At 43.2% G+C, this 18,170-nt stretch overlaps 3 protein-coding genes across 4 annotated transcripts; 1 reads left to right on the top strand and 2 right to left on the bottom strand.

Annotated features, from left to right (window-relative positions):
* Window positions 1-2,503: 2,503 nt before the first annotated feature.
* LOC117847949 (uncharacterized) lies at window positions 2,504-3,635 on the bottom strand. Its single transcript, XM_034729255.2, has one exon. It carries the CDS (start codon window positions 3,426-3,428, stop codon window positions 2,862-2,864), a length of 567 nt encoding a protein of 188 aa, XP_034585146.1. The 5' UTR covers window positions 3,429-3,635; the 3' UTR covers window positions 2,504-2,861.
* A 4,894-nt stretch (window positions 3,636-8,529) lies between these two features.
* Window positions 8,530-12,841, bottom strand: LOC117848658 (phragmoplastin interacting protein 1). 2 transcript variants are annotated; one of them, XM_072292557.1, is made up of 6 exons: window positions 12,325-12,841; window positions 11,619-11,693; window positions 11,414-11,542; window positions 10,438-10,600; window positions 10,008-10,054; window positions 8,530-9,929 (listed from the first exon to the last, which is right to left on the bottom strand). In XM_072292557.1, exons 1-6 carry the CDS (start codon window positions 12,735-12,737, stop codon window positions 8,810-8,812), a joined length of 1,947 nt encoding a protein of 648 aa, XP_072148658.1. In that variant the 5' UTR covers window positions 12,738-12,841; the 3' UTR covers window positions 8,530-8,809. The 2 variants fall into 2 exon arrangements, with proteins under 2 accessions (XP_072148658.1, XP_034586038.1); XM_034730147.2 differs by having other exon boundaries at window positions 11,414-11,485; window positions 12,325-12,837.
* Window positions 12,842-12,882: 41 nt separating this feature from the next.
* Window positions 12,883-15,203, top strand: LOC117848659 (uncharacterized). Its single transcript, XM_034730148.2, has 3 exons — window positions 12,883-13,333; window positions 13,433-13,490; window positions 14,849-15,203. The coding sequence occupies exons 1-3, from the start codon at window positions 13,047-13,049 to the stop codon at window positions 14,897-14,899; spliced, it is 396 nt and encodes a 131-aa protein (XP_034586039.1). The 5' UTR covers window positions 12,883-13,046; the 3' UTR covers window positions 14,900-15,203.
* Window positions 15,204-18,170: the final 2,967 nt, after the last annotated feature.

Here is an 18,170-nt window from a genome sequence, read left to right as displayed (position 1 = left end):
GTGTGCAGTAGTGCTAGCTAATGAGTAATTAAAAGGTTCTTGGATCCGTGAACGGGTAGAATAATCCTGGAAGGGGTCATGGACAGATCGAGCCGCAGGTGCTGATGGGTCACAAACTGACAGGACCAGAGGTCGAACTGCTTCACGGTGATTAACTCCTGAAACACTATACTACCCTTAGGCAGATGCTAATACACATAATGGCAACTTGACATTAGGGTTAGGGTCAGTCTGATGGAAGGTTGGGTCATCCCGCACACACATGATGGATGGTGTTTCTTTCTCCAGATTATATATGCTCCATTTCATAATCAATTAATCCGCAATCACGTCAGCAAAGAACGGCGCCGGAAACCACCATATATGCATGCATGTCGTCTGCTTCTTCTGCTTTGCCTTATGATTGCATTGGAGAGACTTTCAGATTCTTGAGATTTCTCGGCAGCATTCAACTTCTCACAAAGTCCAAACAATTTATATACGCTGTTCAGTTGTGTCAAGGAACCAAAAAGACAAGGCTCACACGACCAATGTAAATTGGAATTAAAGCTAGCTACTTAATTCGTAGACAAGTAGTTCATCTCAAACCTATCTACGTGCGAAGAACACACCGGTTTCCGCCGATGATTGCATCTCTACTCTGAAGTGCTATGTAGTTTTTGTAATTGCATAATTGATCCCTGAGGTGAGCAAACAAGTTTTCATAAACTGCAACTCGCTGTTTCTGTACGTGTAGTATCATTGCTTCAGCAACCACAACCAAGAACGCATCACACACATGGATTAGATACGTTTGTTGTCACTGCTTGCTGACTTGGAAAGCAAAGAAAACAGCTGCAGTTCTCCACATACATACACTACTGTGCATGCATATTCTACAAACTTGCAAGAGTTGCACTGGAATTTTGCTTCCTATAACCACTTGTTTTTTAATTAGCAGGAGGTGATTGCACACATGATGACCACCATCTAAATTATATTCCAGGCCTAAAAATTCACGGTACGTGGTACTGTGGTAGCTCTCCTAATAGGAGATGACACAGAGAGCTACATGAGGAATCTCTTTTTCAACTAGTGTAATTTTGTTTGACAAAAGCTGAGCTCTGAGCTCAGAGTACTGTGTTCTTGCATTAGAAAATTAGGGCCGGGTGCTTAGCATTTGTAAACAGATGTGCTCATCTTACCTCACCAGGCATAACATATATTGATATTTCAACCATTTCATAGTTAATATAAAAATGGCATTATGACAAATCAAATGTTCAACTAATGCTACAGTTTTTTTTTGCAAGCAATAGCACTGTCAACTTTCCCTTGTTCATCAGTACATACTTCATGCATCGTGTATATATGATTATCTAAGTGGAGAATAGGATTATTATTTCATCATGTACAAGTGCACTATGATTGAATAGCATAGCATGTATAATTTCATCAGTACATACTTCATGCTGATATATATAGCATTTTTTAATTTGCCCTTCCAGTAGAAAAAACAATATATTTAAAATCTGAAAAGAAGAGCACACTCATGTTTCAAAAAGAAAAAAAAGGGGAGAGCACGCTTTACTTTAGAAATGCCAATAGCGCAATGTCGACATTGGATAGCTGAGAATAGCGTCGGCAGATGCATGGGTGAACCATGAATCTCAACGCATCAAGGATCAAAGACAAGTTGGGTACCATGAATTTTTTTTTGTTACTGTCCTAATCACTACATCAGGTGTTCTATTATTGACACCACGATCATCAATGACGTAAATCAATGTAGAGAAGCTACAGATCCGTCACAGTATACCGCCGCAAAGTGACCTAAGTGTAGGTAATAGTGAGATCACCTGAGGAGCCAAATGGTTATTAGAAAAATTGCCCGCATCGCAGTCGGTTGAGTACATTGTCACCACAAGCACAACCTTCATTCAATCTTATATTGCTTGCAGTGCTTTTGCCAAAATATGTGCAGGTGGTGATGATGGTTCTTATTATGCATCCATATCTTGATTTTTATTTGGTTGCATCAGTGAAAGACAGAAAGAGAATGCTTGAGCTTTCAGGATATTGACTTGCATCAGAAGTTTTAGCTGTGTCTTATGTATTTTCTTAGTCCGGCCGGTTGCTCAAATGTAGCGCATGGAGAGCATCTCAATTTCTTCAAGAGTTCACCCTGAAGTTTGCTACGGTGACAACTGACAAGCATTCAGGTGGAAATAAATGCACTCGAATATTTTAGCTATAGATAAAAGGAACCATGTATGCAGAATTTTGAGTTACTGGGGAAGTGGGGCAGGTTAGTGTATCCCTCATATGCGCTTACACAGGTTAGTTTCTTTCTAGAGAAACATAGGTCAACTTTCTTATAATCGCAGTATATATACGCAGAGAAAATACTAGCCACACAAAAGTAAATAGAAGACATTTGATTTCGACGTCAAGTATCACAGATTCAACTCATGTGTTATGTCACCAAAGATACTAAAAGGGGCAACTTGACATGGAGTCAGGATTACCAACTGAAGAAAGCCACAAGCTCTATATATCTTACTCAGATTAAATAATTACATCAAAGCCATTTGACCAGAGGGTTTTTTATCCATAATAACATGAAACCCAAGGTAAATCAGCTAGCTTTGGTAGCAATTAGGCCTCCAAATTAACCACCAAAAGCTGCATAGCATCTTAAAGACACCCCAAAACCTTCCATGCATGATCCTTGCATGCATTAGGCACCTGTACTACTGCTACAAAATGTGGATCTCTCCACAGAAAAGAAAAAGAAACAAAGGAAGATTCCCAAAAAAAAGAAAAAGAAAAAAAGCTGCACCAGAAGTGGCAGAAGAATCATGGAGCTTTGGGGCATCTAGCTAGTAGCCAAGGCAGTCCACGGCCATGGTGCCAGTGTCCAGGAACTGATGGAACGTGATCCCGGCGGCGGCATTGTGGCCGCACTCCGCCTCCGCGTCGCAGCCGTCGTCGCAGGGCGGGTGGTTGAGGTCGAGCCACAGCCCGCGCTTGACGCCGTCGTCGTCGTGGATGATGGCGACGTCGGGCTTCTTGTCGACGACGATCGTCGTCGTCGCCGCCGGCGGCATGCCGCCCGTCATGGCGCGGTGGCGCCTCATGTGGCCGCCGAGGGCCTGGCCGATGGCGAACTCGAGGCCGCAGATGGAGCAGCCGTGCAGCTTCGGCTTGGCGAGCGAGGGGTCGCCGTCGCCGTCCAGCCGCGGCTTCTTGTGGCTGGCGCGGTGGCCGCCCAGCGCCTGGAACGAGGGGAACGCGCGGTTGCACGTCTTGCAGACGAACACCCGCTCCGGCGCGCGGTCGCCGCGGCCGGCGGCGACCGGCAGCAGCGGCAGCGCCGGCTCCTGGCCGTGCGACATGAGCATCAGCACGCGAGCCATCTCGCTCTCCTGGACTGCAAACCTCTTCATCAACGGTTACACTTGTCAGCTAGTTCTTGCCGATGGATTAGCTGCTCGATCTCGATCGGAAACTAAGGTATCTGAATGAAGAAGAAGGTCATCAAGGAGCAGGTGTATTTATAGGCTGGGTTAGAAATGCGATCCATAAACAAATTGAACAATGGGTAGCAGTTAGTTCTATAAGGCTCAAGGGCTAAAATAAATCTCAAGTTGGCCTTCAGAGTAGACGAAGAAACATTTGGCTTTTGCTTACTACTGACAGAGTTCTTTTTTTTTTATTTTTTTGCTGATTCGCAGTTCTGACAGCAGATGAGCTGCAGCAGTGGCGATGATTGGGCACAGGGGCAAGTGCAAACGGCGTCGAGTTTCGCCGAGTCGACGCCGTTCCTTGGCAGCAGTTTGGATGCAGCGGCATGATTGATGCGTAGTGTAAAGACAATGCATGTGTGATGTGTACGTCCTTGGGCTGAGTTGAAGGGACGGAAGTTTCGGCCGTGGAATCAGAATTCAGAACTGGACTGATTCACTCACTCATCAGCGTGCTGACTTTTGCAGTTCAAGAGGGCTTTGCAGATTCCGGTCAACGGTTCCTTCTCTGGAAACCTGTCTTTGTTCTCTAGAAACTTAAATATTTTTTCCTTTTAAATCTTTTGGGCAAGGTCCTCTTGACTTTTTTTCAGTTCAAGGATCTCTATTTCTTAAATAAGTTGCATTTCTAATCTGAATCAACATCCCATAAAACAGCAACCAAAAATATAACAAGCTAGTACTCAGAAAAGTCGGTTTGTACTATACAAGGCAAATGACAAATAGCGAGCCTTATCACCCATTTGAATTCTGATAGACTGCGTTATGATCTTTGTTATCAACAAGAAAACTTCAGTTCAGATTTCAGAGAATAGAAACAATGAAGAGATGGTTCTTTTCTTCTGATTTCTGAAGGTCGTGTTCTTACGCCTCTGTGGAGAGTTGAGATATTCAAGGCTTCTAGAAGCCTAGAGCACTGAACTTAAAGCCCTTGCTTGATCTCAGTTCGAATCATAGAAAAATGGCATGAATCTTTAAGGCAACTAGGAAGCATTATTCTGCTGTGGAATATACTTCGTCCCACTGAATTATTACTTGAAATAATCCTGTAGACATCCTTCTGTCAATTCGGTTTTCTTAAGACAACTGGACCAATATGGCCATACGAAACAACTATTAAATCGTCGTGCTTACGAAGACAACTATATATGCAGCTTGATATGTGATAAGATCATAAACGTCTCATCGCTGCTCCAAATGGCGCATTAACAAATAGTGACTTGCACCTACTCCCTTGATCCCTTTTGCATTGACTCATAATGCTACTACTACTACTGCGTTACAAGTATCAGAAAGAAATGCCTCTTCCGATTTGTGCCTACTTGATACTTCATCCAACCGAACAGCCAGTATAAACAATCATCTAAGTAGTGGCATCTGACTATCTGAGGCTAGAATCAAGCGAAACTGGTTCCCGCCGATGATTGGTTCTTGCATCGCTTGTGTGCCGACGTTGCATTGCTTGATTGGACTGAGCTGATCAATAATTGCTGGTTGATGTAAGCAGAAAGGAACTTGGCTTAGTTTATATATATATAGTTCACTTCTGCTTGTTGCAACTTGCAAACGCGAAACACATAAAAAGGTATCGAATGGTGCTAAAGCATAGGCGTTAGTCATGTTGAATGGATCAGGATCTAAGAGTTTATGGCGTCTCCGACTGCTGCGCCACGCAGTGGCAGTGTTTGATGGGGATCAAATGGAATCATGCTCCTATTCACATTTCAGAAAGAAGATATTGGAACAACGTTTATCATTTGAATCAAACTCTGGGTCAAACCAATACAGGGACTACTTTTTTTTGAACGGAACGACCGTAATTTTTATTAGAAGAAGGAAACAAAACACAAAGCTAAAAAAAAAGGCAAAAAGAAAACACACGACTCGGCCTCGCTCTCACCCGTCACAACTCAACACCACTAAAGCCGCACAAAAGCTACTCAAAAGCTACTCAAAAAAACTTGGGTGAGGGACAATCCACGGAATCAACTGGAAAACAACAGCAGACGCAATTAGGTCGGGGCGTTTGGTGTAGTCGTAGTAGGCGTCCTGTCAACCGTTGTGGCCGCTTGGTAGTGTTGCACCTCCTCTTTATCATCGAAGCCACCTCCACCACTTCTTTTGAAAGGTTTTGAAAAATTCTTCTATTACGCTCCTTCATACAGAGACTACTGAAGATTGTATCAATAGTTCAATACAGAAAATGTTTTTTTTTTTGAGGAACCAGAAAATGTTATCATCGGATCAAGATTCTATCAGATAAGTCAGTTAGTAGAGAGGATGACTGGATGAGCATGCACACCTATTTGCCGCATCTCACAGTTCTCCACAGGTAGCAACACATCCAAGGATCAAAAAAAATTGCAAAGGACAGTTGGCAAGATGGTCCCTTCTGCAGCCTGAAGCAACATAATCCCTCACCGGTTCACGACGATTTTTTGGCCCAATTCAATATAAAAAGGAATAATGTTCTCTTCCCACAAGTTGCTGTAATAGATTCAGAAGACCACGATGTGCACACATTGAGCGCAGCATGATGTTCATCAGACGAGAGACACAAATGGTCAATTTGCAGTTTGCTGCAGACGTATTCTTTTAGCAGTTGCCGATGATTGGTGATTGGAGTTCTAGTTGCCCCTGCAACTCCACCTTATTGGTCTAGCCCTAATCACAATGAACTCGCAACAGGAGACAGGCCGTGGACACTGCATATAAGTAACTTTTCTGTCCCTCTCAGTCTGAGCTTGCATCTTGAATTGCGTCTGCCGTTCTCCGCATAAGAGATCAAAAGTAGAAGTTTGCTTCCTGATTTGCTTCATGATTCCGCAACCGCTGCATCAGATACCCAATATCCATGTATCTGTCAAAGTCATGCAGAAATTATTTACACCTGCTCGGACTTCGGGGCCCAATGATCAAATTTTGCTTGTGTTGACTTACTTGCTATAGTTGATTGAGCCCGAGTTCTTGGTGCTGCAGTATCAAAGAACAAATATGGTTCCTTACTTTCTTGTGCAATTGTTTTAATCAGTTCGTGGAAACTGCTGAACATAACACCTATAAATAATGGTCAATAGAAATATCAACGCATACTGCATCCATTATGTCAACCAGTGTCGTTTCTGACAGAAACGGAGGAGAAAAGATAGTAACAGAAGCTTGAGCTGTTTCTGTTTTCTGCATCTTCCTTCTCTGAATATTTTTTTATCAGATGCAGTGTGCCGACCACTGGGTGCAGAAGAATCTTTCAATAAGCAGCACTACTTGCTACTGCTGATTCAAAAGGTTCATTGCGTAATATATATGATATTATGCGCGTTTCGTCACGGTGTTGAGAAAGTGCGATTTCGCGCGGCGAAAGGCCAGAATATTCCTTGGGGATTCAGGGGCCAGATTAGCAAGCGTCACTACTTAAGCGCCCCATACATGCTGCTTAAGAGCCAGCATGTTGAATTTTTCTGGGAAAATGAGGAAGAATCAGGGCAGCCACTCTGAAGTTTTCAGTACTGACCTTTGATTCTCAGCAGTTAAAAGTACTAAAAAAGGATGAGAAAACAATGACCATGCGGCTGCAGTGCTTCGTTTAGGCCCCGAAGATGCCGGTTCCAATTCAGTTTGTTTGCCATGTTCTATCCACTTCTCTCTTCTTGTGGCGCTGGTGCGGTCCCAGGAGGATCCAAATTCAAAAGAAGCGTGGATTTTAAATTTAGCTGCTGACTTGTATAAATTTATGCTAGGAGGTGGTAGTGCTGTGATGCTGCTACCCATCAGCGTAATATCTTTATCCATTGAGGACTATCTGTTCAGTGAGAAGTGTAATGAAGATCAAGTGATGAACTGACCAAAGATTTTCAGCACAGACTGGGCAAATACCAAACAATGAAGAGGAATAACAACTTACACTATGATGATGCACAACCTAACAATACCGTCGTAATAAGGCATGCAAAAATGATGAACAAACTGTGGTATGATCCTCTCTCTCAAAAAAAAAAGAAGGAAAAATTGTGGTGTGACGAATTGCCAATTTTGTTTACCTGTATCACAAGGCAGGTGACCTAAGAAAAGCTGGTTTTTGCTTTTTCACAAGGAGTTGAGTCGCTATCAGCTGAGAGAAGTAACACGAACGAGTTTCTGCGGTTGACGCTGGAGATCATTCGTAACCAAGCTTCAGTTGGGATGCTACGCTACTGCTTGATTTTGCTTGCGTCTATGTGCACGTCCCAGTTTTTCAATGGTTTTAGTCGGCGTCTCCACGTAGATCTCCACTGTGATGATGCAGACTGCTCTGTGTTTTTTTTTTCTTGATGAATCTTTTGCAGTGTCTGATCAAGTGCAGTCCCTGCCTGTGTAAATGTGCAGTGACATCATCACACAAAACCAACTTTGCTGACTGAATCAGATAGTGACGGGACAGGGCAGGGCAGGGCTTCAGAGAGAAGGCATTTGGTTGTTGCTACTATAGTTTGGACAATGCTAATCATAATAGATTATGATGTGGGTCACAATATGGGAGCCTATATTTGGTGGAGGGACACTTGGATCCAAATTTCCATTCAGATCTCCAAAAGCTTTCGTCCCCCACGCCTTTACACCTCTCCGTGGGGAAGCTTTCAAACAAGAAACTAACTGTCTTGTGCTATCTCCGTTACTCTCGAACACGCTGAACTGCATATCATTCTACCAAGAACTATCTTCCCTTCAATATATGCCTATGAAGTGTATTAACATTTCGAGTTCAAAGAGAACACAATGTCAAATGACCATCCATACCCTGCCAATTCTTTATTTCAAAACATTTAATTAGGAATAGTGACGAAACATTACAATAAAAACACTCTAGATTCCCTCGAGGTAATGGGAACGATGGAAACATTTGGCATGTACTCTGGAAACAGTTTACGTGGAGAATGCTGGCCCATGCCTAAGCGGCCCACAGTCCATTTCACCGGTTCATGATACCTTTTCCGACGAAAGGAGTTGACAAACATTGCCGTGATTCCAGCAAACTCTTTTCCAACAATTGAGAGATAATCCCATGCATACTTTCTCATCATGCAATAAAAATTTGATATGGAAAAATAATATCACTTGTCTATTGTGCCGCCTACCTGCTACAAAACTTCATTCTCCCTCAGAGATAACTTTGCCGCTTAAAACAAGGAACAGAACATACAGTACAGTGACTAAATCCTGAAGAATAAAAAAACAATGCTACAATCATTTGACACCAGCAGCTGCCTTGTTCAGTTGTTCAAGGCACTCTGAGGAGAGATTGCCGATGATGCCAACAATCACTTGACTTATGCAGCTGCCTTGTTCGGGCACTCTGATGAGAGATGGCCAGCGATGCCGCACTCATAACATGTCCGCCTTTTCTTTTTCTTTGCAGGTGCAGATTTTGTGTCACCATTGGCTTTCTCCTCGGCAATGGTTGAGCCAGTATCACGTTCCACTGCATTATCAACAACCTCAGCGACCTTTTTGTTGGGGCAAGCTGATGAGAGATGGCCAGAAATTCCACACTCATAGCACTTCCGCCTCTTCTTCGAAGGTACTGAATTTGATTCATCACCTGGTTTCGTTTCCTCAGGCACGATGGTAGGTGCAGACTTTGCATCATCAACAGGCTCCCTGTTATTCTGAACAGAGTCTTCAGTCCTTCTGTTTGGGCAAGCTGATGAGAGATGGCCAGGAGTCCCACATTCATAGCATGTTCGTCTCTTCTTTGATGACGCCGTGGCTGAGTCAACATTAGCATTCTTTTCATCAGAAATAAATTCGACACCCTTCTTATTTGGGCAAGAAGAAGAGAGGTGTCCTGGGATGCCACATTCATAACATGTTCGCCTCTTGTTTGACGATGCTATAGCTGAGTCAACTGTACCCTTGTTTTCACCAGAAATTACTTCAGAGTTCTTCTTATTTGGGCAAGCAGAAGAGAGGTGCCCAGGGGTGCCACATTCATAGCATTTCCTTACATCAGAATCCTTCTTATTTGGGCAAGCAGAAGAGAGGTGCCCAGGGGTGCCACATTGATAGCATGTCCGAATCTTACTCTTTGAAGGATCTGAGTTCCCATTATCACTGATTTTTTGGTTCTCCTTTTTGGGAACTGCGCATCTGATTCTGACTGGCCGTCCCTTAATCACCTTCTGGTCAAGCTTCAATGCAACAGCAAGAGAGGTACCATCAGCAAAGTCAATGTGTGCATAGCCTTTGAAATCACCCGTCTCCTTGTCTGTTCCGAATCGGATGGACGAGATTTTGCAGTCTGAAAAGAACTTCTTTAGATCATCTTCTGTTATATCCCATGGTAGGTTCCCAACATATGTCCTATTATATCCCTCTATCAACTTTGGTGCAAAATCTTCCTTCTCACGGTTATGTTTGTAAGGCTGGATTTTCAGATAAAATCCTCCCCTGAAATGGTTATCAGGCATGTCATTACCCATGAATAAGCCAATGAGAGGGATAACACAGAGAAGGATGTACACTTACATATCTGCACCATCCATAGCTAATGCCCTCTGTGCAGCAGCATCAGTCTGAACAAGAACAGTCAGTCAGATACTCAGATTCCCATTTCCAAACAAAACAATTGTGAAAACAAATGAGCAGGGCCATCCATATTCTATTATTTCAGTTGATTTCTATGATTATGTGAAATTAAATGGAAGCCAAGACCATACAAATACAAGGATGCAGAATCTAAGATCATACGGAAGACCATACATATAGACTGAATGAGGATTCAGAGTCTGCTGAACCTGTATACTCCAGTTCTGTTAATAAGTCTAGGATTTGACATATGGCTACAATTGATAGGCACATGTAATACAGTAACAAACTTTGTCTATGGAATATGTTGATTTCCCCTAGAGAACAGGAATGCTAAACTAAAAGAAGCAAAATTGACTTATAATCTGACCTTAAATGTGAGAATTGCAATACCCCTGAATTTTCCGCTCTCAGGAAAGGTCATGCAGTCAATTGCAGTGATACTGCCACATCCTTCAAAGAAACTTCTTATGTCATCCTCTGATGAATAATATGGGATGCCACCAACATACACCTTCTTTATACTTTGCTCCCTGAAATAAAGATGCAAAATGTTAGGTAAAATATCCAAGAAAGGCCAGCATCCTGCTAGGAGGGAAATAACCAAGTCACTTTCCTTATCAATTCCGAATACATCACCAGAACTTAGTTATATTCCACCATGCCAAACAGAACACGTGCTTTCCGACAGGCTTTCCAATTTGATCACGAGTTTACAGCCAAATAAGTTGGTGACTTAATTTATTTTGTATTTATCAGTCAGAACTGGGCCTCCTCTTTTTATCATATTATCGCACAACCTCAATTAATATAAAAGCAAAACAACACAAACCCAGTACATGTTTAACCCATGGATTGGTCCATGACCTGCGTTGTCTCAACAAACTCATTGCACTAACATGTCCTACATCTGTGTCTCATATTTTCAAAACGACATCATCTTAGGGCATCCAGAGTGTTGAAAAATAGGCGGTCTTAAGCAGCTTAAGGCCAACCTTATACATAGCAGAGCCGGTCCAAGGAGGGGGTCTTAAGGCAAAAAGGTAAAGAACGAGCCTCAAGCTAAAGACCGGGCTATAAGGATTACAAAATAGACGAAAGGACGATGGCGGGGCCACAACGTGCGTGGACCCTAATTTTTGTACTATTTCCATGTCCTGACTCCTGACAATGGACCTGTTTGGTTACAAAGTTCTTTTGGAGTTTAGGAAAAACACTACAGCTTTACAAATACTTTGGTTTTGAGAAACTAAGAGGTGTTTGGATGTAACAAAGGTTGACATCTACGACATCCAAACAAGTTCTGGGTGAGTACAAAAGCACCAATCTATCAGGATTTAACTCACCTATGCTCTGCGACGACAGGATTGTTGGACCCAACACCAGTTTCAGCCAATTCCACTTTGTGATCTTGCTGCCTGAAACAAATGTAGAACATTACACAAGTAGAGCCAACAAAGACCATGGCCTGCAACCTGCAACTTAAAAATTGCTCCATCACCTACACTTTTGACAAATGCAAAAGAGCCAATCTATCATGCCCTAACTCACCTGTTCTCTGCAACAACAGGACTGTTGGACCCAACTCCAAGTTTGGTCACTTCCATCTTGTTCATATTTTGCTCACTGAAACAAGAATGCACAACATTACACAACTAATAACTAAAAGACCACAACCACAAGCTACAACTGCAAAATAGTTTCATTTCCAACACTCCTTTATTTTTGCGATTGCTCCACTAACAACACTCTTTACAAGCACTAATATATTGTACCTAAGTTACCTATTACCTGCAACAACGGGATTGTTGGCCCCAACTGCAGGTTTGGTCACTTCTACATATTTTGCTCTCCAAAAGATGTAAAAGACCAAAAACAATTATACAACTACTGAAAATAGTTTCAGCACACTCAAAACTTCAATGGAGATACTAACACAAAGCATCCTAATCCTAATACAAATTACAGTTACAGTATGGCTGACAAAAACGGTGACCTTTCATATAATAATCACATACAAATAGAGTACAATACAGTAAGATGGCACAAGCTTTTCCTGCATTATAAGTAATACTGCTTTAATCAATGGCAAATCTAATCTAAGATACCAAAAGGCCGAGTTATAAACCCACGTATTTGCTTATTTCTCTTACTGTTACCGCTATATTGTTCTGAGTTCACACTATAACAACATGTTATTTCTATTCAGATTTCACTTGCTTTTTCAAAAGAACCAAATTTTCAAGCCCTAACTCACCTACTATCCTCTGCCACGACTGGCTGGTGAGACCCGACAGCAGGATCGGCCTCTTCCGAAGTCTCTTCCTCCCCCTCCGCTTCCGCCCCCGTCTCCCCTCCCACCTGCTGCGTCTCCGCCGCGGACGCCGCGGCCTCAGCCTCCATCAACCTCCTGATCCTCCTTTTCTCCTTCTTCTCCTTCCTCCTCTCCTCCCTCCTCCTCTCCACTTCCTCCTTCCCCTCCTCCTCCGTCTGACACACCACTTCGGGGAGCGATTTCTTCCTGGGCGGCCTCTTGGGGCGCGGCCGCTTGGAGGAGGCAAGCCGCTCCTTCACGGCCTGCGCCTCCTCGCCATGAGCCTCCACCTCGGCTTCACCGGCCGGGAGAAGCGTGTGCAGCTTCTGCTTCAGCTTCTTGCGCGCGAGCACCATGGCTGCAGCTTCGAGTTCGGTGGCTGGCTGGCTGCGGCGGCGGCTGCGGCGGCGAGGTTTTCGTGGGAGGGGACAGAAGAGGAGGGACGAGGGGGAGGCGGCCGAAGTGAAGGGTTTTAATGGGCCCGTTGGGCTTATATGGGCCACAACAGGCCCGATCCTACCCACCAACTTGGGCCACTGAAGCCCACAACATGAGCACACGGTGATCTAGGCCCAATAGGAGGCCAGCCACCACTCACTAGCCAAGCCGGGCGAGGAAAAACAGAAGGAACCCTAACTGAGCCAGAGCGATCGCAAGTGGAGACGATGGCCGGTAAGGCGGCTGCGGCGTCGGCGGCCGCGACGGCGGCGAGGTGGGCGGAGGGGTACCCGTGGAGGGAGAAGCTTGCCAAGTACAAGGGGGAGCTCGGGAAGGGGATGTGGGGGTACTGGGAGCTCGGCGCGTGGAAGCCGCTGGGCATCAGCGCCCGCAAGCGCGCCCGCCTCCGCAAGGAGGTGCTCCTCGCCGGCGAGGACTGGACCTACGACCCGCCCCGCGGCGAGATGCGCACCAAGCGCAAGGGCCACAAGTGCGACCGCATCTCCGCCGAGAAGTAAGCGCGCATTTCCTGCCCCTCTTCCCTTCATTTATGTGTTCGATTGGCTTTTTCAGTCAGTTGTTTGCGTGATTGATGTTTCATTCCGTTTCTCAGGCGCGCGAATACCGTTGAGCTGATGAAGAAGATGCCCCAGATGCTGCTCGATTACAAGGTTTGCGTCTACCTTATCTTAGCTACCTTCTACTACCGGTTTGTTCGTTTAAATTGCAATCCAGTGTGCGCATAGATACTGCACTGATGTTAGCAATCCTTGTGTAGAGTCATGCCAATTTCAAGCCCATACCGGTAGTTCAGATGTATTGTTTTAACTGGTAGCTTTCAACTGCTCAGCAATCAGCATGTAGTGAAATTCGTCTACTTAACATGATTTTTTGGTGTGCTTAAGACTACATAGTATAGCACATTATACTCTTTGTAACATTTGTTCAAACTTCAAATTATGTAATCCAATCCCTTTGGTTTCCTTCTATCATGGTAGATATTATTAGTTGACCAAAAAAAGGTAGAGATTAGCCATTTCTTCTGATATATAACACTGTATTTGAGAGCTTGTTAGGTCCTCCTTTTGTCTTATATCACAGTCTATCAGAGCAAGGGTGGGTATTTTTGGTCGTATTCTTGTTCAATAACCAACTTATGTTGAGATTTTGTTTAACCTAAGTGGTTGATCTTCTGTGTAAATGTAAACTAGTTGTTCTTGCGCTTGACCATTGGTACAACATAACCATGTTTGGAACCAGACCACTAGCATAGAGAAGACATGAGACCTTGGTATTGTCTGTTTTAACTTCATAGTAGCAAGCCAGGAGCTTGTCTATGCATATCCCCAGAAAATTTCATGTGGGTGCTACCTGTTAGGTGAGATGCAACCTATCCAGTGATAAACTGCAGGTAATGTGTAACCAGGCAACAGAAGCCCTTGTCTTTGGCTTACCACCAGCATAAGACATAAATCCCAGCATTGTATGCTAAGCATATTTTAGTTTTGGGGGCCTAGATTTAAACCTAACCTTTTTTAAAGAAAGAAGTTTGTGCTTGTGGGCTGGTTCAGTGATCTCTTAATTTGAGAATAGCTAATGATGTTTACATGAAACATGGTCTAAGACTTCCATAAGGCGAATAAACCCTCTGATAAAGTAAACATAAACTACACCAAGCTGATCTATGAAATGTGATGGGGTAGTGTTATAAGGATCTTCAGTTCTGTACTGGCAACAGAATTTCCAGATGGTTGCTCATATCTTGTTAGGCTAATTACAACCTAAATTGGGAATTACCTCCTAAAACTGTGCTGCTAGTTTTTGTCTAGCTGCCACTCAAATATCTGCTGTCGGTGATCCAGCTTTTTTTAGCCTGCATTGACCTTGGTGTACAAAGATGCCTTGTTTGTGCTTTAGACCAGATGTAATGATGACTGTGATAGTGATTGAACGAAGGCATCCTTCAAAAAAGATCTAACTGGCTCATCTTTGTCTGTTTGTGCTTCAATCCTCTTTCGTTCCCATCCAGAAACGTAGGTGGGAGAAAAAGATGAAAGAGGAGGAGGGCGGAAAGAGCTGATATCAACCTGCTCCTGCATGTTGCTGCTCTTCCTAAATAAGGTTGAAACTTTGTTCAGGAGATTTATAGGATGGCTAGATTTGGATGCGTCAGTTTCTTTTCGCTTGATGGATTCCTGCTCTCCTGTATTCTGATGCAACTTTGGGATCCTCTGAGTGTAATACTTTCCAACACTTGTGCCACTGGATCATGATTTTAGCCAGCCCCAACTTCTGCAGAACTAGTATTTTGTTGAGACAAATCAGTTATAAATATTACCTTTTTGTCAAATAAATTTGTTCACCATGTAAGGCGATTGCTGCTAGTCGTGTTTTATTTACTTATTACAAAGAACGGTTACTGACGGAAGAAATTTTGTTCATATGTAAGATCTTTGCTGCTAGTCTTCTTTGGGTCAGCTTATGTGCTGACAGAAGAATGGTTGTCACTTAAGTTTGTTCGTCGTGTAAGATCATCACTCATGGTCGTGCTTTTGTTTATTAAGCGATCACCGACGGAAAAGTGTAATAAGCTCCTTTTTTCAAGATATAAGGGAAAGTATGTAGAGAATGGTTAGTACCGCCCCTAGTTGTTGCCGTGTTCTTTCCTGCACAAAATTTGGCCCACTGGAGCTCACTGTTTATTGCCAACTTGCCCTATCTTTCCAGTTGATATGCTATGCTAATGCTTGTGCTACTTGTAAGCACAACACGTTTTTGGCAGGGTTTGCTCTCGGCTACCAAACAGGGCCGGCCTGGCTTTCCAGGGACCAGAAGGACGGCCATCTCACTATCTCAGCAGCTCGTCCACTCCCCAAGAGCTCACGCTTGGTGCTCGTGACCTCTCTAGAACTTCCATTTTACAAAAGGTCTTCTGTTCCCTGCAGAATTCGTGGCGAATCGTGCTGAAATTCACGGTGAAAAAATTGACCAGCTGTTCTGTTCCATGTAAAATTTGTTCCGTCCCCTATGATCAGTGTGTCGTTGAAGACAACTTTGTGGGACGACGGCTGCTTGTCCACCATTTACCAACTCCTTTTTCTGTCTGGGATTACGCGTGCCTGTCCACCATTTACCAAGCGTTGCAAATCTTAGCAAGAAAAGCGGTAAGGGATTCGCACTCGGGCGAAGACCAATCCGAGGCTCAAGCACCAGGAATGGTGAATAACGCGGATTTGAAGGACTTTGTACGGGATAAGGAGGAGAAGAAGATATGGATTTTGATAAAAAGAGAGCCTGGTGATGAGCAGGCAGGAGGATAAAGCGGCTGGAGGTAGATGACTATACTCCAAGTGGGGTTATCCTCCAATCCAACATGGTGCTGTCCGTGTCACCTTTTCCTCTTTTTCATGTCAGCAGAAATTCTATCTTCAGATGCTTGCTGGTTTAGCTTCCTCTCTAAGTAAAATCCACCTGCCTAGTTTCTTCAGATCATTTTTCATATTAACAAGATTGTTGCGCTGAGCTCCGACTCTCAGCTGCCGAACTGGTCATTCTTCATCAGATTTCTTGGTTTCATCCTTTGGAGATCAATCTGATGCAAAGATAAAGCAGCAATGTTCAGTGACGGCAAGCTTACTAATGGAATTGTAAAAGTTAATGGTCACCAACTGCTGGGTAAGATGGACAAGTTGAATTCTTGCTAACTCTTTCTTTTTATAAATATATATGTGTCATCGTGATGTGCACTGTTGTGCAATCTGAGGCGTAGGATGCACGACGTTTGGTGCACTGCCGCATCACCTATCTTATCACTTATCAGCTTACCTTTCTTTCCTGGGAATGATGGGAAAGCCACAACACTAACAGCGACCCCCAAGAGCTGAGGCTTTTTTTCTAACAAAGAAGAAATTGACGTGGAATTCTAGCAGTTGTTTAGCACAGCAACCTTATCTTCTTTAAAGAGTTGTGCAGTTTTCAGAATTACTACAATACCCAGAGAGCAGAGATGAACATAGATGAGGATCACCACATCAGTGTTCTCTTAAAATCCTGCTCCTTTTCTTGTCAGTCATGTTAACTCTTTGTAACAGAGAAACATCTTTCTTCAAAAAAAAAAAACAGAGAAACATCAATGGAAATCTGAATCCATACAGAAATGGAACATTTCTATACAGCTTGTTCTAGCAACAAAAGGACAAAAATAATTTCTTGTATGTGTGAGAAAGGCCTGGAGTACTGAATTTGTAGACTTGATAGTGGGTATACCTTTTTGTGGATAATCGGGTGGATACCACTAGTAGCAATGTTTAATAGTGGGCCACTTCCGCAAATAGCATGCATGACCTCATTCTGCACATCTGTCATAAAAAAAAATCTGACTCCTGCTCAACCTGAAATCCCTTTTATCTGATTTTACAAGATTTTCAGAAGAGTCGTGTAGGTATCAACCTTAATGCATCGATTAGTTCTAGCGGTACATCTTGAAAGAGTCGATCTCTCGGTAATTGATCACATCTTGCAAGACTCAGTCTGTCCAGTAATTGATCACTACATGAACGATATAGGTGACAAATTTTGTGAGATAGCAGGAATTGCATCTTCAGCAAAGTCATGTTTTACTACACAGCCTATATAGAGATGACCGGAAGAAAAAGGACACGAGGAGTACTGTGGTAGATTGAATAATTCGTTTCATTATTTGTTAATCTAGTCAAATCCGGGCATCTTGAATATGATGCGAGCATGCATGCTGCTAGGTGCTTGCATAATTGCACTGATCACTTATGCTTGTCATTTGAGAACAAATTCTCTCATTGTTTTCGCTAGAAGAAAAGGCAAAGGATATGCTTAAGAACTGCAACATGGCGCTTAATATAAGTCTAGAAAAAAACTGCATCGATCGTCTAGAAAGGCTTGAAGAGAATCAGATCGGACAATGATGACGCCTTTTAATTTAGTGAAGAAGCTCATCGCTAACTAACAGCAAAAGATTATTTTGCGGTTGAGCTAAAATTTCTTCAATAGCTAAGTGAGTCAGGTTGCCAATTGCCTGATCATGTCATCAAACAGCATGTAATATTCCTGCATGTAGTGTAGAGACAATCCAACACCATATATGATGTATGGAGAGGTTACTTTGGTGAACCATTCAGAGGTCTTTATCACCGATGATACATGCATGATTATAAATCAATTTTGTTCCATGTAGGAATTTGATGTGTAACTCCGCCTACGTTGTCTCAACATAGTAGGTCCCAAGCCCGGTAAAGGAGGAGGGTTGTGATAGGCTTGGCGAGCTAACGTTAAACCTAGCCATTCTAATAGAGATGAAACTCAAGAGAAATCCGTTG

This window comes from Setaria viridis, chromosome 3 (genome assembly GCF_005286985.2).
Source record: "Setaria viridis chromosome 3, Setaria_viridis_v4.0, whole genome shotgun sequence".
Lineage (NCBI taxonomy): Eukaryota > Viridiplantae > Streptophyta > Magnoliopsida > Poales > Poaceae > Setaria > Setaria viridis.
This window is presented reverse-complemented; position numbering and strand designations above follow the sequence as displayed.

Excerpts from the sequence above, each read along its gene's own strand:
- LOC117847949 (XM_034729255.2), bottom strand. The coding sequence starts at position 3,428 with ATGAAGAGGTTTGCAGTCCAGGAGAGCGAGATGGCTCGCGTGCTGATG.
- LOC117848658 (XM_072292557.1), bottom strand. The coding sequence starts at position 12,737 with ATGGTGCTCGCGCGCAAGAAGCTGAAGCAGAAGCTGCACACGCTTCTC. Across the intron at positions 10,055-10,437 it reads TTGCAATTCTCACATTTAAG|ACTGATGCTGCTGCACAGAG; the intron begins GTCAGATTATAA and ends GTTCTTGTTCAG. Across the intron at positions 9,930-10,007 it reads GCTATGGATGGTGCAGATAT|GGGAGGATTTTATCTGAAAA; the intron begins GTAAGTGTACAT and ends TAACCATTTCAG.
- LOC117848659 (XM_034730148.2), top strand. The coding sequence starts at position 13,047 with ATGGCCGGTAAGGCGGCTGCGGCGTCGGCGGCCGCGACGGCGGCGAGG. Across the intron at positions 13,334-13,432 it reads GACCGCATCTCCGCCGAGAA|GCGCGCGAATACCGTTGAGC; the intron begins GTAAGCGCGCAT and ends TCCGTTTCTCAG. Across the intron at positions 13,491-14,848 it reads AGATGCTGCTCGATTACAAG|AAACGTAGGTGGGAGAAAAA; the intron begins GTTTGCGTCTAC and ends GTTCCCATCCAG.